The 22,496-nt window shown below is 36.7% G+C and overlaps 1 protein-coding gene across 7 annotated transcripts in view; it reads left to right on the forward strand.

Annotated features, from left to right (window-relative positions):
- Positions 1–22,496, forward strand: part of RNF111 (ring finger protein 111) — a 72,317-nt gene that overhangs the window by 15,771 nt on the left and 34,050 nt on the right. For all 7 annotated transcript variants that reach the window (XM_075713422.1, XM_075713424.1, XM_075713423.1 and 4 more), the window contains exons 2-3: positions 4,894–5,786; positions 17,039–17,165. In XM_075713422.1, coding sequence (XP_075569537.1) covers positions 4,894–5,786; positions 17,039–17,165 — 1,020 coding nt within the window. The remainder of the gene's footprint in view (positions 1–4,893; positions 5,787–17,038; positions 17,166–22,496) is intronic.

Here is a 22,496-nt window from a genome sequence, read left to right on the forward strand (position 1 = left end):
GTTAGAACTGAATAAAGGACCTACAAATGCAACTGGTAGAAACTTCCTTTCTGAGACAATCTTAAATATTTTCTTGCCTGATACCACTCTATATATGGGCACTTAGGTTTGGTACATAAATGGTCTAAGATAGCACAGAATTTTTATGCAAGTGGAATTGCTGTGTTCTTTCTGAGATTATGACGACACTATCTTCCACAAGCTCTTGGTAGTCTTGAGAGCTGTCGCATCGGGAAGAATTTTTGTCTGTACTGGCCTCTAGGCTCAACCCTACTGGATACCTGAGTTGCCCGTAAGTGTGTTTTGGGACCGAGTGGTGGAGAGTGCATCAGTCAAGGGGACGTTACTGTGTTTGTAATGAGAGAGGAGCAGGAAATTGAAGATGGGGAAAATGAGGAAATAGCCTACTAACTGCTTTGTAAATGAAGCTTTTTTGTTCACTGCTTTTCATCAAGTTGGCTAGAAGTCTAGATATCTGCTGAATAAACTATTTGGCTAGCTGGGTTTAGGTGTGTGTATTACACTAACAGGACAGACACCAGTAATTTGGGGTTATGCAAGAAGCATGTGCTTAAGATAGGCATTTTTTGCAAAGTGGTTGGCTGGTCATGTGTTCAAAGCACTGTGTACTACTTAGTGTAGCCAAGCTTGAGAGAATTGATCGAGGTGCTTTTTGACACCTGAAAAGGAGATTGTTTCTTGATGGTGAAGGGAGTTGACTATATTTTAAAACGTAACTGAAAATACATTTTCAAAGTAATGACATATTAGATTACATGTATTCATCAAGCCCGTTTACACCAAAAAAAATTGAGTTAATGTTGTGTAATGAACCATTTCACTGTTTTATAGTGCTTTAGTGCTATCTTACTTCTTGATTGATAGTAATGGAATTAATTCTCAATGACAAAATACTTTGCTCCATCTTATAACTCAGATGTGTTCTGCTTCTATATGTGATCATAAACTTGTCTGTTGTAAAGAGCTCAAACTTGGAATTTTTTGTTTTGACTTATCAATTTCGAGGGACTTCCCCAGTTTTCACAAATTATCTTGCACTGCTCTATGTCTTGGCATGTGATTAATAGCAAAGGTCTTTAATTTGTGACACAAATGGATGAAAGTCATGTACACTTCATGATTCTGAATTGTCATACACTTTAGAGGGGAACTTACAATAACTATAGTTTTGAGGTAGCTGTCTTAACAGCTCTTCATTGAATCTTCACTTAAAGTGGCTTAAAAGAAGATACTACCCCATTTTTCCTCTCAAAGTCTTGATTCTGTAAGTTAATAGGCAAATGTTTTGATTAGGAAAGAGGAACACTGATGCTGATTGAGCTAGCTTACTGCATCTTGCTGCTTTTTGAAAAAGCTTCTGAGGACTACTTTTAATTGGGAGATTTTGTAGGATCTTCTAAATGTTTAACAGCAGATGATCTGATTCTAATGAGTCTTAATTATTTGCATAATATTTTTGTAGTCCCGCTTAAACTTTGTCTTCTGTGTAAAAGCATTGGACTTATATGTAGTGTGGGTATTTCTTATGCCTAACTACTGAAAATACTTACAGTGGGTTGGAATGCAGTTAAATGGTAAGCTGCTCTTCCAGCTTCTGTCTTTTTTGGTCAAATCTTTTGTTCAAAGGCTTGTAATAGCATTTCTAAATAGTGAAGGAATGGATTATTTGTCATTGTTCATTGCTGCCATTCACTTCAAAAATATTCTCACGTTTAAGCTGTTGTGTAATTTTTAATTGGAAGCCAACAGCTCTCCCATGAGTAAGCAGTCCTTCAGGCTCTGTATTGGTTAGCAAAAGTGAAGAGTTCTTGACTACTTAGTTGAGTTACCGCAGACTTTTCCATGGTTGTAAGAGTGCAAATATACAAAATGTTTGAATCTGAGTTAACTGGCTATTATATCTAAGCTGCTTCTTGGAATAAAACTAAGCTAGTTAATAGTGTTTCAAGTGCACTAGTTTTCACTCTGTGGTGGTTTAGGTTTTTTGTCATCGTACAGTAGTTTGAGGTTTCTCAAAGTGTAAAACTTTCTGGCTCTGGTTTTTTTGCTGTAACTTAAATAGCTCTATCTGTATTTCAGCACAGTGGCCTCTGTGCTAAAGTAAACAGAGCTTATACAAAGATAATCACATTCAGGATGCAGAACTTGATGCTGATGGAGATTTCCACACTAGAGTTTAACAGTAAAACAGGGGAGGGGGGAAAAGCACTCCAATGAGTTGAACTGAGTCCTTTGTAAACCAGCCCCTGACTGTGCTTACATAATGAGAAAATATTCAGATTTTTGTTTCTTAAGAAATTTAATTCTTCAGAATTAAGTAAAATTGTCCCCTTAATTTATCCTGTTAAAAGGACAGGAAACTGTTATGTGTAGGCTGGACATGTAGTATACGATGGTAAGTTATGACTGTGTTCGAAGACAATAAGCTCTCTGAATAAATTAACTTTTTTCCCAAACCAAAATATTTTGTGGATTTTCTAAAAAAACTTGTCATGAAATACAGGGTTATTGTGGGAGGGGCTGGCTTGCTCTTGGACTGTGGAAAAGATTGACTAAGTGCTGCATTTCTGTGAAACAGTGGTGCGTAAATAACGGACCAAAAATACTGCCATAAAGGTGACCTTGTGAGAATGAGAAAAAGAGTATGTACTGCTTGTTCTCTGTGTTTGTAACAGGTTTGAACTCTGATTTCCTGTCCTTGTTAGAAATTTTATAAACTGGAAGTCTTGGTCTTAATTTTTCCAAAGAAAGATGATGCATGTATGTGAGGGTAAGTACATGCACAGGGAGGAGTATGTGAGAGCTGGTGTTTTCCTGAGGAGCTGTCAGGAGCAGAGAAGGGTAGATATCAGAATTCCACAGCTTTAATAGAGGCTTCTTTTTTCCGTTTGTAAACTTCTTACACTCTTAACGTTTATTCCAAGTTGGTTTTCCAATTTTGCAACTTCTTTTTTCAGTCCTGGAGCAGAGGGTAGCCTTATATAGTGCATTCCACTATAACTTACTTGATTCTTGATCTCCAGAAAGATCCAGTGAACTTATGGCTTCTTTAAATGTTAGTACTGCAGCATATATGCCTTGTGCAAAATTTTTATTCCAGACTACATCACTTGAAGAGTTAGATTAGTTGCTTTTGGCTGTGAAGAGAACACAGGCTGCCTGGGATAATGCATCAATTTATACCTGTTGCAAACTGAGATAAGTAATTCTTCAGGGTCTGTTAGGAAGAACTAGCTCACAGCTGCTCCTGAAAGCATTAGTTTGTGAAACAATCCAAGAAATGCTGATTTGACTCTGTTCTGTAGTCTCAATCTTGTATTGATTTGTTCTATGATAAAATAAACAAGAGCTTTAAATATTAGCACTAGATGTAAGAGTGCGTTAGCATTTTGAAGAATTTGGAGGTTCAGGCAGAAGATTATGGACCTGAGTAGGCAATGCTACTTAACCTGCCATAGATCTTGCATTTGCTACCTTAGACTTTTTTTGTGGCTTCATGCATATTCCAGCTGTGCTGCTCAGGGAGCCTCACTTCTACATAAAGTATAGTTGCACATATTTCTCTTAAGCAGCCTTCTGGTAGTTCAGCACAACCTGCTGTAAGCCAGGTATAGCTGTTTGTGTGCTTATGTGATGAACTGGTTGGTGTCTGATCTGGTTGGGAAATGTATTTTTCAGATTGGTCAGTTCTACATTCTGGTTCAGTGCATAAACATTTATTCTAGAAGAGCATTGGAGATGTTACCTCAAACAAGTGGTGAGGGAGGGAGAAAAGAGAGAGCACTTCTAACTGCTTCAGTAGTACAAGGGTCAAATGTCTACTATAGCCTTATTCATCTGAGGCACAAAAATGTGATATTAGTTACAGTAAAGAGTGCTTCAGTGGTTATCCCAGTGGGAACCAAATTCTTTTGTCAATTCCTTTTGGGCATTTAAACAGAAGGCAGAGATGCCAGATAAATAGGTTGAAGAAGGTGAATATATTACTGAGGTTATTGTTGCCTGTGTCTCAGTAGTCTTCCAGTACAAAAGTTTTTCTTTGAAATAGTCTTTGAGGCTAATGTTGCATTGTTTTATGTTGACAGCCTAATATTTTGACAGGGAGGGGAACCTGCCTGGTACCAACTGTTGAGGGAACGTGTGATATGATACACTCGGTTTCTGTCACAGGATGGAGTCAAAAGCACATGGACTGAAAATAGCTTTGTGTGTTACTCTATACTATTATGTGTGGTGGTTTTTTAAAGAAACTCTAGGTAATAAATGAATTTCTATTACTTTACCCCAAAACAATAAGGTTCAAAATCTCTCCTGTTTTATTCCTTTTTGTGTCAGAAAAGAACCGTGAATTCTAAGTAACTGATTTTTATAGCTCAGTTCTTCACCATACGGTACCATGCGTTCTGTTTGAGGTATTTACTCTCCGTATATACAGCTATAGGGGAAGATGTACGCCTTATTTAAACATGCAGTTTAGTTGATGACCAAATATTGGAGCTATTTAGCTTAAACTTACCTAAGTTCTATAAGCAGTAGCCTGTAAAACTCTTACATTTGAGCATTGGTAAAATAGACATTGTCCATACATTTTGCAGGTGACATACGTCGATATTTGCTCCATGAAGGTGATAATGTTTTCACTGACTACAAGAACTTCCCTTCAGTGCAAGTTATAAGAGTTCTGTCTTAATTAAAAATGACATTGTCAAGCAGTATTCTTAATATTATGAAATAGTTGTGTTTCAGTTACTGCTGTTTTGCTTTTCCTGCTGGGATGTTAGTCTTAGCAGTAAATGGCTTTTCTCTTATTTCAGTTTTGCTCTCAAAATCTGATGCTTCTTTTTCTTGATGTGTATCTATTTTTATTTCTAGGCCTTTCTTAAAACTTTCCATGTCTAAATGGACTCCTGAATGTAATATAGTTTATACTCTAAAAGCGGATATGAAGAGTGAAGTTTCTTCGGATGCACCAAAAAGACAGGAGAGTCTGAAGGGGATCCTCTTGAACCCTGAGCCTATTGGGGCAGCCAAAAGCTTCAGTGCAGAAGTTGAGATGATTGCCAGTAAAGTAGGGAATGAGTTCTCTCACTTATGTGGTGATTCTCACAAGCAGAAGGATATGAATGGCAACCGTACGGACCAAGACAAAAGTATTGTGCGAAAAAAACGCAAGAGCCAGCAGGCTGGTCCTTCATATACTCAGAATTGTCCTGATAAAGAAAACCAAGGAATCTTAGGATTAAGACAGCATCTAGAAACACAGAGTGAAGACAATGATTCTTCTTTTAGTGACTGTATCTCTTCGCCTTCATCTAGCCTACATTTTGGAGACTCTGACACAGTAACATCTGATGAAGAAAAAGATGCTCCTGTAAGACACCCTCAGGCAGTGCTGAATACTACAAGTAGAACTCATAGTGCAAGGTCACAAAAGTGGCCTCGGACTGAGGCAGACTCTGTACCTGGGTTATTAATGAAAAGGCCCTGTTTTCATAGCAATTCTTTAAGAAGACTTCCATATAGGAAGAGATTTGTGAAAACAAGTTCGTCACAGCGGACACAGAACCAAAAAGAACGAATTTTAATGCAGAGGAAAAAGCGGGAAGTGTTAGCTCGTAGAAAGTATGCTTTACTACCCAGCTCTAGCAGTTCCAGTGAGAATGATCTCAGTAGCGAATCCTCTTCCAGTTCATCTACTGAAGGGGAGGAAGACTTATTTGTGTCACCTGGTGAAAACCACCAGAACAGTACAGCTGTTCCTTCAGGTAAAACTAAATTCCTGAAGTACTTTTTATTAATGAGTTTCATCATGTACAATATGCTTTTTTTATAAGTGTTTTGGAGCAGTTGTTTTTGTGGTTTTATTTATACTACAGATAGACTTAGTGCAAGTAATGTGAACGTTACACCATAAATTCTTGATGGGAAAAGTACATTCAGAGCTTCCAGTAAAATTACAACAAAACTAGAATCCTTTAATGTAAAAAGCAAAGTTAATGGTTTCTAAACAATGTACTGGAAGGTTGCTGAATCTGATTAATCACATGCTGTGGAGTTGCTTTTTTTTTTTTTTTTTTTTTTTGCTGTTGAATTGTATTAAAAATGTTAGCTATTATAGCTTTGTTAACTGATTGTGGGAATAACAATTCTGTCTGGTCAGAATGTAGAAATATCTGCTAATGCATAATTAACTGCACTTGACAACTTAAAGATGAGAGAAAAAAAAAAAAGGGGTGATTGTGGTAAGAGCCTGAAACAGGATTCAGTTGAACGTAGCTTTAGTAGTACAATAATAAGAGAAAATTCTAAGGACTGAAGTTGCAGAAAGCAAAGTATTGTATATATACCAAATGTTTTACCTAGATAAACTCAGTGCAATAATCTTGCAGTTGGTTTACATAGATGTTTCTCTATAGCATCTTGACACGGTATTTGAGGACATGCTTGAAAATTTGGAGTGGGGTTTTGGGGGGAGGGCGGGTGTTTGGTTTTTTTGGTTAGTTTGGGTTTGGGGGGGGGGGGGGGGGCGGGGTTAGGGGTTGTTTTTACCATATACCAATTTTCTTGGACTTCCTTTCATCTTAGATTTGCCAAGTGAAAGGCAGTCCCAAGACTGGGACCAGTAATGTTCACAATGTTGTAGTGGTGCCTTCTGTTTATCATTTCAGCTTATTAGAGAGCATGGGGAAGTAGATATATAGAACACAGCATAGTGTTAATCTGTGCAACCATGGTTTTTGCCTAGTGACAAATGTGTTTTAGGAGATGGAACCGTATCTCAGACTGTGCTGATCACTCCTGTAAGAAAAAATGACTGAAAATACAAGGATGTGTTTTTAAAAAAAAAAAAAAAAAAGTGTATGTTCATGTTAGGGCAGGATTTATGCTTGAACAGAACCAGTGTACTAAAGACTACTTGTTACCCATTGTAGCAGGAAATAATTTGTGTGTTGTTCTTTAATGTATTGTTTAAATACAAGAAGTAAAATTTGTAATGCAAAAATCTTACTTATGCAGTGCTAGGGCTGCATAAATAACTGAAACAGAAGAATTATTGCACAACCTTAATTATCTTCATGCATATTTGCAGGGACAGAAATGTAATTTTTTAAGCCTGAAAAAGTATGTTTGACACACATGTTCAAGCATATTGAAGGGTATGATTTGTAAATAATGTATGGCGATATGCATACATTCATATTAAAAAAGAAATTGGGAGACTACTGTGTTAACACTTCTGTTTCCAAGTTAATAGTTTCTTCTTGTTTTCAGAGAGGATGGAGTTTCATGTAACTGTAAAATGATGTAGGACCATTAACAGCTCTCTTTCCCCACAGAGCACCATGCAACAGTGAAGCTGGTATAAGGATGAGAAAATGTAGGTTATGGCTTCTTAGACGACCATCTCTTTCTAACCATGATAAATGTATTTACAGAGAGAATTTTCAATTAATTTTTTTTTGGCCTACTTGAAGTGCTAAAACCTACTGCCCTTTTTTAACACAAAGTCAATTAGTACCACTTCTGTGCTTTTATTTCCCTTGAAGTGTAGAACAAGTATTTCCATAGTAAGGCTTTCCATAGGCATTTCAAAAGAATCTTTTTGGAGAGAGATCTCTTTAAAAAGTGATGTAATGATCAGTGAATATTCAAGCTGTTCAGGTAACTTCTGATAATTCAGCGATTCAGTGTGATGTTATTTTGATGGTAGGGAGACTGGAAGTTGCAATTTGTTTCATCTAGTTATGTGGAAATATGCATTGTCCAATGGCTTAATTTTTATACTACTTGAAAAGCACACTTCATTCATTTATGAAATTATGTTTATTCTCATGTCATGAATGAAAAATTGGTTGGCTTTGCACCAGTTAATTTTAGATTAAAATACTGACATCAGTTGTAACTGAAATAAGGTATGCTTTAAGGAGTGTATATTATGGTGGCTGTACTTCAGGACTAACACTTGCAGTGAGCTGAGAAGTAATTCTGGCTTAGAGTATGTGAATACTGTGGGGTTTTTTTTTTCAGTGGAAATACGTGTTGATGGGAAGGTTTTGAGCATTTTATTTACGTTGCAGATAAAATGGGAAGTTGAGCAAACTTTGTTTATAAAAGTGTCCTATTTTTGCAAGATAAAAGTGTGATTAACACTTTCTATAGCTTTCTGCTGTTGTATAAGGCTTTTCTAGTTAAGAGTTAATTGGGACAGAAATGGGGCCAGCTGGGAAAATAGCTATGCAACTTCTCTGTATAGTGAGCAAGTGTGATGGTGTTTCTATATGAGGAAAGGGTTGTGTTGCTAGTAATGCTACAATAGCCTGTTAACGTTAGGGAAGAATTTTTTTGCTCTAGATTGGCACATGAAGGTTATGTACGCATCTGCTGAAATGAAAAAATATGCTGAAGGGCAAAAAATTTCTGCTAAGAATATGAGGCCTGCAGCATATATGTAACAGTACTAGAGGACAGACTTAAGAAAGAGGAGAATAATAATAATCAGAAAAGAAAATATAATTTTAAAAGATATGGTGATAACTGAATTTTTAATAAGCAGGCATCAGAGTGATGGGATTAGTCTTGTAGCCTATTTAATAGCAATTTGTATTAAGGATATGTCACAAAATACTTCCTTGCTTTGAATGTTGATGTTTATCTAAAGATACAGGGCATTTAAAGAACCCGTAAATTTGATTAGTATATACTGTTCTGGTAAATGTTTCTGATTATTGTGAGAAATTAAAGTAACAGATCTTTTTAACCAAAGAAGTGTTTAGTAGGTTAGTTCTTGCAGTTAATAAAACTAACTTGGCTATTTTTGGAAAATTATATGAATGGAGATGTGTGGGGGTTTTTTGTTTTTTTTTAACAAAACCTTTTACAAAACCTTTACCAAAAAAAACCCCAAACACCACTATATAGGGTTTTTCCTCCTTTTCCTTTTCTATCAGGGTTTCAGCTATTCTTCTGGTGGAACTTTGTGCTTTGGGAGTGGGAGAGTATTGAACAAGTACAAAATCCTGACACCTGGGAATAGATGATACTGTTTTACCAACTGTTTGCCATAAAAGGCAGTTGTTCTCATTCAGGAGACAGAGTTGGGGGCGTAAGGAGAAAGTAAAAATAACTATGTGTAGTTTAACAATACAGTTACAGTTGAAGGTGTGAGGGCTTTCAGGGGTATATATTCTAATCTGAATGTTGGTCAGTTGGTTTTAATTGAAATACTGGGTTTACAGTTAAAATGACTGCAAGCAGCAACACTTTTGCTATGAAACGCACATTTTGATTCTGTGTTTACATAGCTCAGAAACTTTTCTCTGACCCTTGGAGGACCTGTATACACGCTTACAGAGATAATCCTCTTTTGACTTCCCTTATCAAAGGTGGCAAAATTTCAACTTTTACTGTAATTGGTTCTCTGTAATGTTGTAATGCAAATTTTCTGGTATGCTTGTACAGGTATTTGATTCTCAGCCTGGATTTGAAGGGCTGGGGTGCCATTTGGAGACAGCCAATCTGTGGAGGGAAATCTAGTAAAAGCTATAATTGGAGCAAGTTTTTAGCCTCATGTACTCTGATTTGGCAGTAAACCTGAACCCCAGGAAATGGGAAAGTGTTGTTATAAAAAAAAAAAAGCTGGGTAGAATTTTGCATTGTCATAAATTGTTCACCTAATAGCACTTAAAATTCCTTCAGGGTTTGACATGTTACTTCATATTTTTGAGCAGCTAGTGGTAGACAAGCCTTGCCTCTTCGCTTAGAATGTAATGCTAATGTAATGAGAAGCTGCTCCAGTTTTTGTTCAAAGCTGCTTAGAATAAGACTGAATTTATTCACTATCATCCTCTTGATTCCTCTAACATATTTGTTGTCTGTCTCCCAAAAATGTTAAATACAGACATTCGATATTTTAAAAGCCAGAGACTGGTGAAAATGTTAAACATACACCACTTCATGTTCAGATTATTTTAACAGGTTCAAGACAAACATGTATTAAGTGGAAATGAGCTGCCCGTTGTCAGAGTTGATTATTTTTCAGCTATTTAATCCCTCCTAAAACTATAGTGTGCTCTCCTTTTCTCACAGTAACTGCTGCAGCTCATAATTCAGAGCTTCTGTCTCAATAGCATCTGTGGACAAGGAAGTGAATACATATCCTTTCTACCATGCCTCTTTCTAGAAAGGTGTTGGGGAAGAATGGGGAAGTGGTGAGGAAAGAAGCACCTGGTTCTGTGAGCAGTCAACATTAACCATTGTTGCTATATCTATCTGCTGTGAATTGGAGCTTTAAATAGCTATAGTAATAAAAGCTAGAGTGGAATTCACTTCAGCAATTCCTTGTAGCTGCTGCAGCTTTCTGTGCTGAAAAGATGCTACTTCTAAATTGGCTTGCTATAGCATTGCTGATAGAACTAAGATTTATGTGCTTGGTTAAGAACAGTCAGTAGAGTTTTGGATTAGCCCATAAGGGACAAGATCCCCTAAATTGTGGGTGTTGACCATCTTTTCCACCAGGGTGCAGACTGCTAAGCAATTTATATGTTTTGAAAATTTCTCCCATCGTGCACATCTATTGGAAAGTATATTCCAAATAAGTCTCAGGTACAGAAAAAACTGTTGTCTTCCAACCTAGTGTCACCTGACGCTTAAGGGGACAGACAGTTTCTTTTAGGGATCCTGAGCAGAATGATGATGATGCTAAATCATAGTTACAATTAAAGCTTTATTTTCTTAGCAGGATGATTAGTATAGCACAGAATTTGTGATTAGAATGGCACAGGATTTCTACAAGCAGAATCAATATAGTACAATCTATAAGTAGCATAATACAGAATTTATAATACAGCTTAACTTAAAATTTCTAATCACCTGGACCCTCTGCAGATCAGGTCAAATCTTAATATGTGGTTTGCTGTATCAATATAACAATCATAATCTAGACTCAAAAATCATATAAAAGAATACGAGTCACTCACTCAGTCCTCAGAGGAAGCAGACAATGGTGAAGGTGTCCCTGGCCACCGGGGGGTCACGGGTCTCACTGTTCAGCAGCAGTTCTGGTCCAGGTTCCCACGTAGGACTTGGCAACTGCTTGATTTTATAGACAGTGCTCTGTGTGCTGTTATGCTTCCCTGTTTTGTGACGGGGTCATCAACAACACCTGGTTGGCCGGGTGCGTGGGACCTTCAAGGCCGGCAAGGAAGGGAGTAATTGTCCTGGCACCCAGGAATCTTGAGGCTGATAGGGAGGAGAAGAAGAAATCTGTTTGGTTTGCCTGCTTGGTTCACAGGACCTTCAGAGCCTGAGAATGAGGGGAAGGGAACAAATACATCACCCACTCAGTCACAGAGAATGGCTGCTTGCCTCATGAAACGGCATTAGTTACGCTAACCGTATTACCAGGGGTTGGGAGGAGGGGGTACCAGTCACACCTGGTTCAAGAAGTTTGAAAGTTGAAGGGAGTACTCATTAACACTGGTAGGATATTATTATTTTATCCATTTCAAGCTGAATTACTATTCAGGTAATTATCATGAACTCACCAGCACAAGGTGCTGTAGAGGCACATAGTACCAGCAAGTTCACAAAGGGATTAGACACACTTACTGACACTGTGCATGAGCAATGAATAGACAAGAAAGTGCTCTCTGACATTTGTAACGTTGTCGAGGATGCTGGTGGTGTGAGAGGTTTCAGTTGAAGATTGTAGCTTGGATTTTCTACTCTCACTGCATAGTTTTGCCTGCTGCAGCCGGCCAAGAGAACATGGGCCTCAATGGGCCCTTGGTCTGATCCAGTGAAAGCTTAGAACTCAAAATAAGTCATCTCTGTCACTGGAACTTGACTGCTTGTTTTAAATCTCTTCTGTTTTCACTTATGGCTTGGTCAGATTGTCTCATTTGAAACTGTGTAGTGTAAAACTCCTTCACTATCTTGCATGGGTCTTAACTAGTTTAAATATTACGTGTTAATTGCAAAATAGATGTAAAATACCCTCCAGGAGGGACAACAATCAGCCAAACATAAATTTGCATATTTTACCAGTGTTATTTATGTCCCTGGTGGGGTACTTACGTTGATGATGGTTGATTAATCTCTGAGTTATGCCATGATCTTTCAGAGTTAAGTAATAGTGTAATTATGTATATTATACACAGAGTATAATTGTATGTATTATGTATGTTATACTGTGCAAAGCTTAGTCTCTTGCTTATAACTTTGGGATTATTAAAGTATTTGATTCTAAAACTTGCTTCCCAGAACTGCATGTGGTCTATCAACAGCACCTAGGAGTTATAGTTCTGAAATAATCTTAAAACTTTTTTGGGAAAAAATATCCTCATTTACTGATCTAAATATTGGACTACACGGTATTGTATTATGTTATTTTTAAAGTTATATTCTGCTTAATAAAGTGCTTTAATCTGACAGATTTACTGTCTCTGTGATGTAGGGCCTGGAGCAGGGAGTGTTTTGGTTTTTAAGGGATGATTATCATTTTTAGTATGTTCAAATCTGGATTCAAGCCAGTGTAGTTTATCCCTTCCCCTAGGCTGGCTGAGCACTAGGTTTCTGTCATAAAACAGGCTTTTCAAAGAGAGTGGAGAAGCTTCTGTAAAGAAGTTACTGATTATTAGTAATGTACAAACCCTAATTATTAACTGGTGTTGATGGGTCTGAATTGCTGGGATATGCAAAACTTGCAAACTAAAATTTGGTGTTTTGCATGTGCTATAAAATATTACTCATGGATTTGAGTAGAAAAAAAAAACAAACCCAAAATTCAGTGGAAACTAATAAAATCATTGCTGTAATTAGTTTTTAACCAGCTCATTTAAAATGGAGAATGAGTCTTTCAGTGGTAGCCTAAAGGCTACCACTCTAGTCTCAAACAACTAGAGTATAATTTGCTTGCTGCATTTTGTTATTGAGGAGATGATAACGAGAAGTAGTGTATACCTGCAGGAGGATTTTGTTTTATAGCCATAGGTATTATGCTGAGAGTAGTACAAAATACCTCTCATAGATCTGAATAACTATTTCGCTGCCAGCAGTCCAGTGACTCTTCTTGAAGGGAGATTACCTTCAAGGAGTGTAGGATTAGTATAGTAACACTCTGATTTATACAGATTTAGCTGTTCTCTTACAGGGTCAATCATTTAGATGATACATCGATGACTAAAGTATTCATATTTATACTTTAAGATCAAATTTGCTTGAAGCTCATTCCAGACAGAAGATGACTGGTCAGTGACTGGTACCTGCGTAAAAGCAAATAAATGAAGTATACCTTGTCATGGTGGACTATATAAAAAACATCCTGTGTGGTGGACTGCAAGGTGAAAAGTAATACTAAGAAAGATGTGCAAGTATTTTGTCATCTGGTATATTTCTGAATTTGGCATTTTTGGGTTTTTTTGTTGTGGTTTTTCCTTGGCTGTTGGTATGTTTTGTAAATTGTGCAGTACCTTAGAACTGGGATTTACTGAAATACCAAATTCTGTTGGTTTTATACCCTTCTGAAGAAATTTACTTTATGGGTGTGTACATATACCAAGTATACTCCCATGTAGATCTAAAGATGTAGACACCTTAAAGATATGTTCAGCTGTTTACTGCTAACGTGTAGCCTTGGATTCACCAGATGGCTCCTAGGAGTTACATATGTGGTAAATACTTGAGGCATGTGAGTGCCTCAAAATTCTCTTGAGCAAATATTTTTAGCAACAATATAGCAAAACCTCTGAAAATCCATTTGTTTTATTTCTGCATGTCAATCATCTCACTAGAGAAAGTTTCCTTCTGCTTTATAGGGTTGTGCACTCTTAGAATTTAAGTCAACCATCTTGAACTACTACAACTGACATACCAGTAAAGTTCGCCTTCAGACACTAACTTAACCTGCAAAGTTACATTATGTGGAACTGCAAAACATCATGGCTTTGCTAGGATTAGGCTTGGAGTAGTTCAAACCAGCAGGCTTGAATTTTAAGTGTATTTGGCAGAGAACTTCCCTGCTGCCCCTCCCTCCCCCCAGCTTTAATACTACAGAACAATCAAAAAGGCGTCTTAAATTTTACTCATTCTTTAGTATCAGTACAGTTTTGATTCTTAATTGCCTTGTAAATAATAATGATAAATGCTCTAATGCTAGGATAAATCCCTTATATATGGGCTTGCTGAAGTTTCAGGGATCTCTCCTTGATAGCTGTGTTGCTGTTCATGTACTGCAGGCACCGTGTATTCCCGTTGGCCTGTCAAGGAGGCTGTCTTCTGAGACCTTATTATTATTAGACAGATTATTTCAGAGACTTTTCTTTAACACTATCCTTTGCTTTGTAGGAGCTTGTCTAAATCAGAATAAAGCCGTGTGGTTTTGTTTGTGGTGTTTCAAAAACAGCGTTCTCTTCCTTGTAGTAATATATGAAGAGAGGCAAAGAAGAAACAGTAAATCCTATTGACAACGAAAGGTCAGGTTTTCATACCACATAGTACTACTGGCTCTATGGCTAATGTCTGGACTATGGAAGAGCTACTTCATGAGGATTATGAACATTACTTCAGTGTTGTTTATATTACCGAAGTTTTGCTATTCAGCTGACTTTTTAGTGTTCAGATAAATGTAATGAAACCAGTTTGTATTGGATGATTGTCTAATTTGTATATACTGTTCTCCAGACTACTGTAATGTTCTTAAAATAAGCAAAGTTCACATACATGTACTTTTCCCCTTGGTGTGCTTCTAATGGAACTAATTTAAAAGCGCTTTGTATTTAAAACGGGGTACAAAGTTGTGTATGATCATAACTTATATTCATAGTTTTTTCCTAGCAATATAATCTTACTAAATGCCTTACAAATATTTACGTAGTTTAGAGCAGTTGTCTTTCTGCTTCATTTTGAAGGAAGTGTGTAGTATTTGCTACTTGTATAGGAAAGCACTTCATGGGTTGAAAACCCAATCAGTTAGTGCTTTTGACTTGTGAGGATGCTATTAGAAAGCATGAGCAGTAGGAAATAGCATATGGTTGAACTCTGTCTATGCTATGTCCTACTTATAGCAACTCTGACTATTTTCCTATTATTTTGGAAGTCATAAAATCTGTTCATCCAGTAACAGTCCTGATGGTTTCTACACTCTGACTTGTGTAGTCTGTAAAATCTGATCTTGACTAAAGATTGTTTAAAAAAAAAAAGGATTAAGTAAAATGAACTCTCAAACCATGACAAAGGTGAGTATCTGAATTGTGTGGGTATTCAGTTGAGAATTCCCTTTGGTTTTCATGAGATAAGCTTGTGTCAGAATTTAGGTAGAGATGCACACTGGAATTACACGGCATAAGATTTTGTCCTCAAGGAGGTGCTGTTTATTTTCAGAAGTAGTGAGATCATACTTAAGCCTAAACCTTCCTGCTTTTGCACCTGTCATAAATTTCAGTAAATACTGAGCCTGAGGACGTGTGGACTCCCAGGAGTGCTCTCAGACTTACTGTAATTCAGAGGTGCACATGTTTAGAAGCACAGAGATAGGGGAAAAATAGTTTGGTTTTTTTTTTCTAACTGACCTTTAACCAGCTGCTTTTGGCTGGCTGGTTTTGTCTGAGAAGCAGCTAAGACAGTTTTGTGTAAGGAAGCTGTTGCTTATTTGCCCATGACTTGCAAGATGTCAAAAGCATGACACATTCTTCTGAATGTGATGAAGACTTTAGCTGCCTTTCTTTCACTTTGAGTAACTGGCCTCTGTATTTTCCATTTTAGCATGTGACTTTGTTTTTTAGACACTGTAGTGTTTTCAGTTTTCCCCAAAATTTTCCTGCGAGTTCTGAGAATTAATTTTGTCACATATTGCTTCCAATCATGAGAATTTCGTGAATACCAGTGTTTGGAAGCATCGCTCTTGCCATCTTCAGGCACCAGTATCTCTGGGATAAGTATGACCAGAAAAAAAAAGTGCCATTAGCAAATAAGTAATGCAACTTGTTTTTTCAAAATACAAAAATGATGATACTTGGGGAGGGGCGCGAATAATCTGCCGCACCTTGTCATTGGGTAGAGCAGCTGAGAACAGTCAGTCCCTACAGGATGTAAGTATTGACTTGAATGAGACCAAATTCTTCAACCAAATTGAGGAAATTTGCAAATCTCAAAATGGTAGTTTGCTATTTCTAAGCTATCTAGCTTATTTATTTATTAAGCTCTTTTGTGCTCAGTGGTATTACTATCGTGAATAATCCATAACTCAATTTAAGTATTCTACATAGCTCAAACTTGTCACTGTCAGATTATTACAGATGTAGACAAGTGCTTCCATGTGTCTGGGTATTAGGCTGGAACTTTAATCATTCTTCCTGAAGTGGAAATTGTTTCCTATCAAAACTTGTCTCTAAATTGATTTTGTGGGGTTTTGGTTGTTGTTCGTTAACCACTAATAGTTTAATTTTAACTTCGTCTGTCTAGTATACAACTGTGAATGCTACTGAAAGTGTAGATGTAAAGATGTTTATAAACACCAGTGGATTTGTGATCTTCATTTTGTTGTAGAAATAAATAACATATATTAGTTGGTACATCATTTTTCTCTTGTTGCCACTGTTCAGCCTTGAGACTTTAATACCTACAAAAACATTAAAAAAGCTATTAATGATAACAAACCACCACTGCTTTGCTAGTTTGAAAGGGTTTTTTGTTTTTATATTAAAGGACTGAATTTTGTTGGTGTTACAGCTAATAAAATCCACCATAATTGCTTCCAGTACACAGTAGAATGTAAGCTTGCATATCTCCTCCCCCATCTTCTGTCTCCTTCCTTTTTGTACTTCAATATTTACAGCAGAATTGCTACCTTTAGTAATTAGGTCATGTATTTGACAGTTGCACCTAAAGTTTTGACATACCCCATGAAATTCTCTACCTACGTGTATTTTAAGTCTAGGAAAAAAATAGTTTCTTATAATGACAGCTCCTGAGATAGATGAAGTATACAAACTTTCTTCTTCCTTTTTCCTTTCCTCATCAGGAAGTATTGATGAAGACGTTGTGGTGATTGAAGCATCCTCCACTCCGCAGGTCACTGCTAATGAAGAAATAAATGTTACCTCAACAGATAGCGAAGTGGAGATTGTCACAGTTGGTGAAAGCTATAGGTGAGACTTGCATCTCTTTGTATTAATATAGTTTTGCTTGACTCCAAGTTTATTACAAGGATCTGTATCATTCAAAGCCCATAAGGTAATGTCATAGAAATTCTAACCAGGATGCATAGTATGCATTTTTGATTTAAAAACCAAACCAAAACAACCTACCCAGGATGCATAATATGCATTTTTTTATTTAAAAAAACAAAACAAAACAAAAACCTACCAAACCCAAACTAACAAAAAACCCCGAAGACAAACAAAACCCCAAACAACAACAACAACAACAAAAAAACCAGAAAACAAAATTCCAAATGAAGAAACAAACAAAAGAACCCAAACCACAGCTTTGCCAAAGCTTGACAATTCAACTAATCTGGAATTGTTGAGGTGTTTGTAGTTAGTGTGACTGATGGGCAGAATTTTGGGGAAGCAAAGCTGTAAAGTGAGATCCTGGAGAAAGCAAGTTTAGGCTGAGCTGACTATCTAGGGATTAGCTGAGCATTTCTCAGGAAAGCATCCTACTTTTTTGAAGCTGCTGCTGTGTGTGCTTTCCTGTTCTTCCATGCCTCTCTGGAAGTTTTGTTCCATATTTGTCAGATTTTATTAAAGTGGAGTTCCTTGAAGAAGAAAACTTGTCATGTGCATGGGACTGTTGGAGATGGCTGCCTATTACATATGTTTTCATATTTGTGAACATGAAGACAAAATTGCAGAATATGAAGAGTGACTGTCCATTTTTTATAAAGTAATGACAAAGGAGCAACGGGCAGTAAATTATGAAAACATTCCGTCTGTTTGTCACCAGATAGTGCTTTCACTAATGCAATTTTAAATTTAAGACAAGTTTTCCTGCAAAAATCCCCTTTTTTAATTAGAATAAATATCACATTGAACAAACCAATTTTATGTTTAAGAGAAACACATGCATAATGTAGATTTCATGAACACTTGGAACTAACTAAATTTTTTGTTACTGACACACAAAGGATGTCACACTCACAAGAATATGCAGCCTGAATCTGTAGCAAAGAGGAAGTGGGGAGAGATGAGAGAAATCAACATTTTAAAAATCCATTTCTTCAACAATATGTTTCTTTATATTTCCTTCTGTTCAAAAGAAAACAAAAGCTGCAGAATCAAGAGATGCTCTCTCTTGAGGTGATTAGAAATGTGTTTCTAGAAAGAGTTGATTTGTCCACATGAATGTATTTGTTGAGAATAGTCATTAAAACTCATGAAACAGCATGTATGCTTGAAAAGACTTGAGCTAGATCAGGTTAATACTTTAGCCTCTTACACCTTGCATATAAAGCTTTAAAGGGTAAAAAATGAGGCTAGATGAAAGTGATTGTGCTTATAGAACGTTAATTCAAACCTGATCAAATACTGATAAGATGCTTTTAAAAAGTAAACAGCTTTCTCTCTTCCTAGCATCAATAAGAAATTACTTGTGCAGTAGCCATAAAAGACTTGAAAAACTGACTTCTTTTTTTCCCTTACCCTCTGCAATGCTACAGCCAAAATGGCAGCAGCAACCCCCGCCTCATTTTTATTAATGTCAGTGGTGTCTACTGGTGACTTAAGTGAGAAAGAGATTGAACCAAGGGCGCTTTCTGGTGGATTTAAATTTTTGGCCTGTTCGGTTTGTTATACCTTCTAACATGCAGATTTCTCAAAGGCATTTAATTATTTGTCTTTTTTAAGATAATAACAGAATGGTCAAATTAAGTTTTGCTCTTTAGCTATCTACTGTACTTGCTCTCAACTGTTGAGAAAAGACATCGCTCTGAAAATGTTCGGCTGAAAACTTTTTGAGAAGATTAAAGAAATAATTGAGTTTTACTTTGTATTGGAGAAAGTCATGATTCTGTGTCCAAAAAAAAAAAAAAAAACCCACCAACCAAAACCCAAAAAACAGTAAGAAAACAATTGCAGGAAGTTTGCTATGAGGAGCAAGAGTCTTAAATTCAAATCTTGAGCCTGAAATGTCAGGAACTTCTAAACTCGTCTTTTATACTTTGAACACAGAGTACTTCCTATGCAGGTTTTCCTGTGTTTCAAGCATATCGTGTGGAACAAAGGCAACACTTGGACATAGAAATGATAGTTCAGTATAAAATTAAATATAAATGCTGTAAGCAAACTGAACATTATAAAGGTTATTTACCAAACTCAGAATACTGTTCAGAGCAAAATAAATGGTTACTTGTATTCTTTATAACTTGTGTATAGATGCGAAGAGGTTACTGTATTTGTTTTTTTAAAAGTCAAAAGTGTATTTTTGGATGGAAGTAAAAAAAAGTAAGTCAAATCAGAAATGCAAAAATGAAGATACTTCTTTTGACACTTCATAGTACTGCTAGCTTTTTCCTGTGAAATCTGAGGGTAAGCTTTTTAATGCTTGTTACATATGTTGAATACTCTCGAACTAACACTCATAATTTTTTCAAAACTCAATTATTAGTTAAGTAGCAGTGTGTATCCCCATAGTGATATATGGACTTACAGAATGCAAATTAATAGTAGTGAAAAGGACTGTAGATTTGAAAAAGTTTACTTAAATTCTGGAGGCTGTCACCTAGACATTTATCTTTATACAAAGCATTCTGCAGGGAAGTTGCAACTTTACACCTGACAATTTCAAAAAAACTTAAAATTCTGAAGTGTTAATCTTGACCTTAGTAAATAAAAGATTAATCTAATAGTAGGCTCTAAATTTAAGCTGTGGCAAGAATCTATGGTTGGGATATTTAAGCATGTTAAAGCTGGTGTCTCTGCCTTCCTAAGTGGAAGATAAAAAGCATTATTTTTAAAAAAATACTTATAAACAAGTGGCCATGTATAGATAATAGGAATATTTTGATTTATTTACAATTTACAGGTAAAACTTACTTTGAAGGGAATTGATGCACTTGAATACAGGGGGGTTTTTTGTATGGATGAACTTGCTAATACTTGAAGGTCAGCTGGTGGTTGAGTGTGCACGCAAGCTTACTGGGCATTTTAGTACTAAAGAGCAGAAAGAAGGAAAGAAAATTCATGAAGTGTTTAATCTGTCTCTTCCTGAATCCTCCTTTCAGTCATACAAATTCTTTTGTGGGAGAGAAGAAAACTGCTAGAAGAAAGAAGGAAGCTAGCATTCTCCAGACAGCCCACCTGGATACCTTAGAAACTCAAAATTTGTGTTTAGACTTGGAAAAGCTAGAGACAAAAAAAAATAGTTTTGTGTTGAAAATGTTGAAGCAAAGCACCTGTTAGTGGACATGAGATCATCTTTCACGATTCTTGATGTATTGTGGGCAGGAGAAGGTAGGGAATGGATGAAGAACATAGAAATGGAACATTCCAAGAAGGAAAATCCTCTCAAAGAAAAAGGTAGTAATGCTGAATAGGGAGAAGATAAAGTTTTAGAGAGCTAGAGCTGTGCGAGAGAAAGGTTGGGGTTTTGGTTTTTTTTTCTCCTCTGCAGTGCCTTCAGCCAGACTTTTTGGGTAACTCTGCAGGTCCCGCCTTGCTTGTCATGACAGCAAATAGTACAATTTTATGCGCACTTTTAAGCTTTGCTGTGTCTTGTCTCAAGTGTAATATTGTATGGGCTTTAAGAATTCTTCTCCCTCCTCCCAGCATTTATTTCTTGTCATCATCCTCCACTCTGTTAGTGAAACCCTACTCTGATGATTGCATTTTTCCTAAAAGTAAGGAGATCTGATAAAACTGGCAGTGGACTCTGGAAAAGGCAGTAATGGGACACATAGTGCTTGATCCTAAACTGCATATAGTATGCTTTATCAGTAGCATCAAGGTAAAGTTGTCCAGTGGGTAGCCACTCATTTTGCTCTTCTAGAAGTAAGGAGGAGAGTGCTTGTGAAAAACACTTCCTTACTTTCTTTCACTCCTGAAGAAACTATTCTGAAACTTACTAAACCCAGTGAAAATAATTTGTCTCTAGAAAAACACTTTCAGTGGGAATTATTAAGCTGCAGTTCCTTTGAATTTACCCCACAACTAAGAATTGCAGACCCAAAAATCTTACTTAAAATTTAAACCAAGCAATTACCCAAAAACTTCATGACTACATCCCTTTGTTGGTTCTTTTGTTACCAGAGCTAGTTAATTATTTCTCCGATTTTTATTTACCTTGTGAAATCAAGATGCTAACACTCTTCTGCTTGTTTTCTGAGTGGTCACTGGTGAGATGCAGTTGGTAGCACGTTGAATCCTCACTTGGTCACATGCATATAGAAATTTGTCACTTTTTCTTATGTTGGACACAGTCCCAGGTTTGAGGAAAATTACGTATAGAAATCCATGCGTTAGTTTCTTCCTCCATGTCCTTCATTTTGTCCAGTGTGCCATATTCCACCAAGAAATTGTTATGTACTGATGATTATTCCCTCCTCCTCCCTTCTCCGTCAAGATAGGGCGACTTTCAAAGCATAAAGTAAATCCTTGATGTAAACTAAACTGCAGTTTCAAGCAGCAGTGTAGCAGCTGGAATCATAGCTAGGAGGATGAGATAGACAATATCTACCAAAATGGTATGAAGCCTTCACTGACAGTCCTTTTCTGATTAAGAAAAAGCTATTAAGATCTGGTTGAGGGTTGTCTTAGCATTAAATGAACTAAACAATTTGGTCATACATATTTCAGAGGTGGACTCACCTGGTCATTTTGAAATTGCGTGGACTCAGCCACAGACTGAATATACACAGCACCATCTAGCTAACATTCATTAGTCATTCAGAATAACATCCTGTTTAATCATAACAAGGAAATAAAGACCCAGACCTCTAACTTTAAGATTGTTTCAATTTAGTAGGCCTGTGTTTCTCCATCTTTTCTTGAAATCATACCTGATTCAACAACTCTTGAAGATTATTAGCTCACTGTACAATTGTATGGTAGGCCCTATTTCTCCTCTTTTCTAGTTTGATGCTTTGTCACGTTGTCTGCTTATTCTTTTGTGCAAGAAGAAATCCAAAGAAATTTGTTCTTGTTGAATTTACAGCTTGCATTGAAAAACAGAAAGTATGGATGTAGTAGGTACTGCACTGGGTTTGATATGAAGCTGGAGTTCCTGTAAGAGAAGTAAAGACTGACAATCCTGGAAGGGTACCTTCCACAGCTAATTTCTCCTCTCCTTTACTACCAAACCTGAGGTGTTCCCATGAACCTTAACTCTTAGTTAACTGAAGGGGAGGGGAAGATGAAGTAGGAGGTGAGAGGTCATGCAGGGAGGAAATTAGAAAAGCAAAAGCCCAGCAAGAAGTTAATCTGGCCAACACTGTAAAAGATAATAAAAAATGCTTTTATAAGTACATCAGCAATAAAACGAGA

This window comes from Pelecanus crispus, chromosome 7 (genome assembly GCF_030463565.1).
Source record: "Pelecanus crispus isolate bPelCri1 chromosome 7, bPelCri1.pri, whole genome shotgun sequence".
In the NCBI taxonomy this organism is placed as follows: domain Eukaryota; kingdom Metazoa; phylum Chordata; class Aves; order Pelecaniformes; family Pelecanidae; genus Pelecanus; species Pelecanus crispus.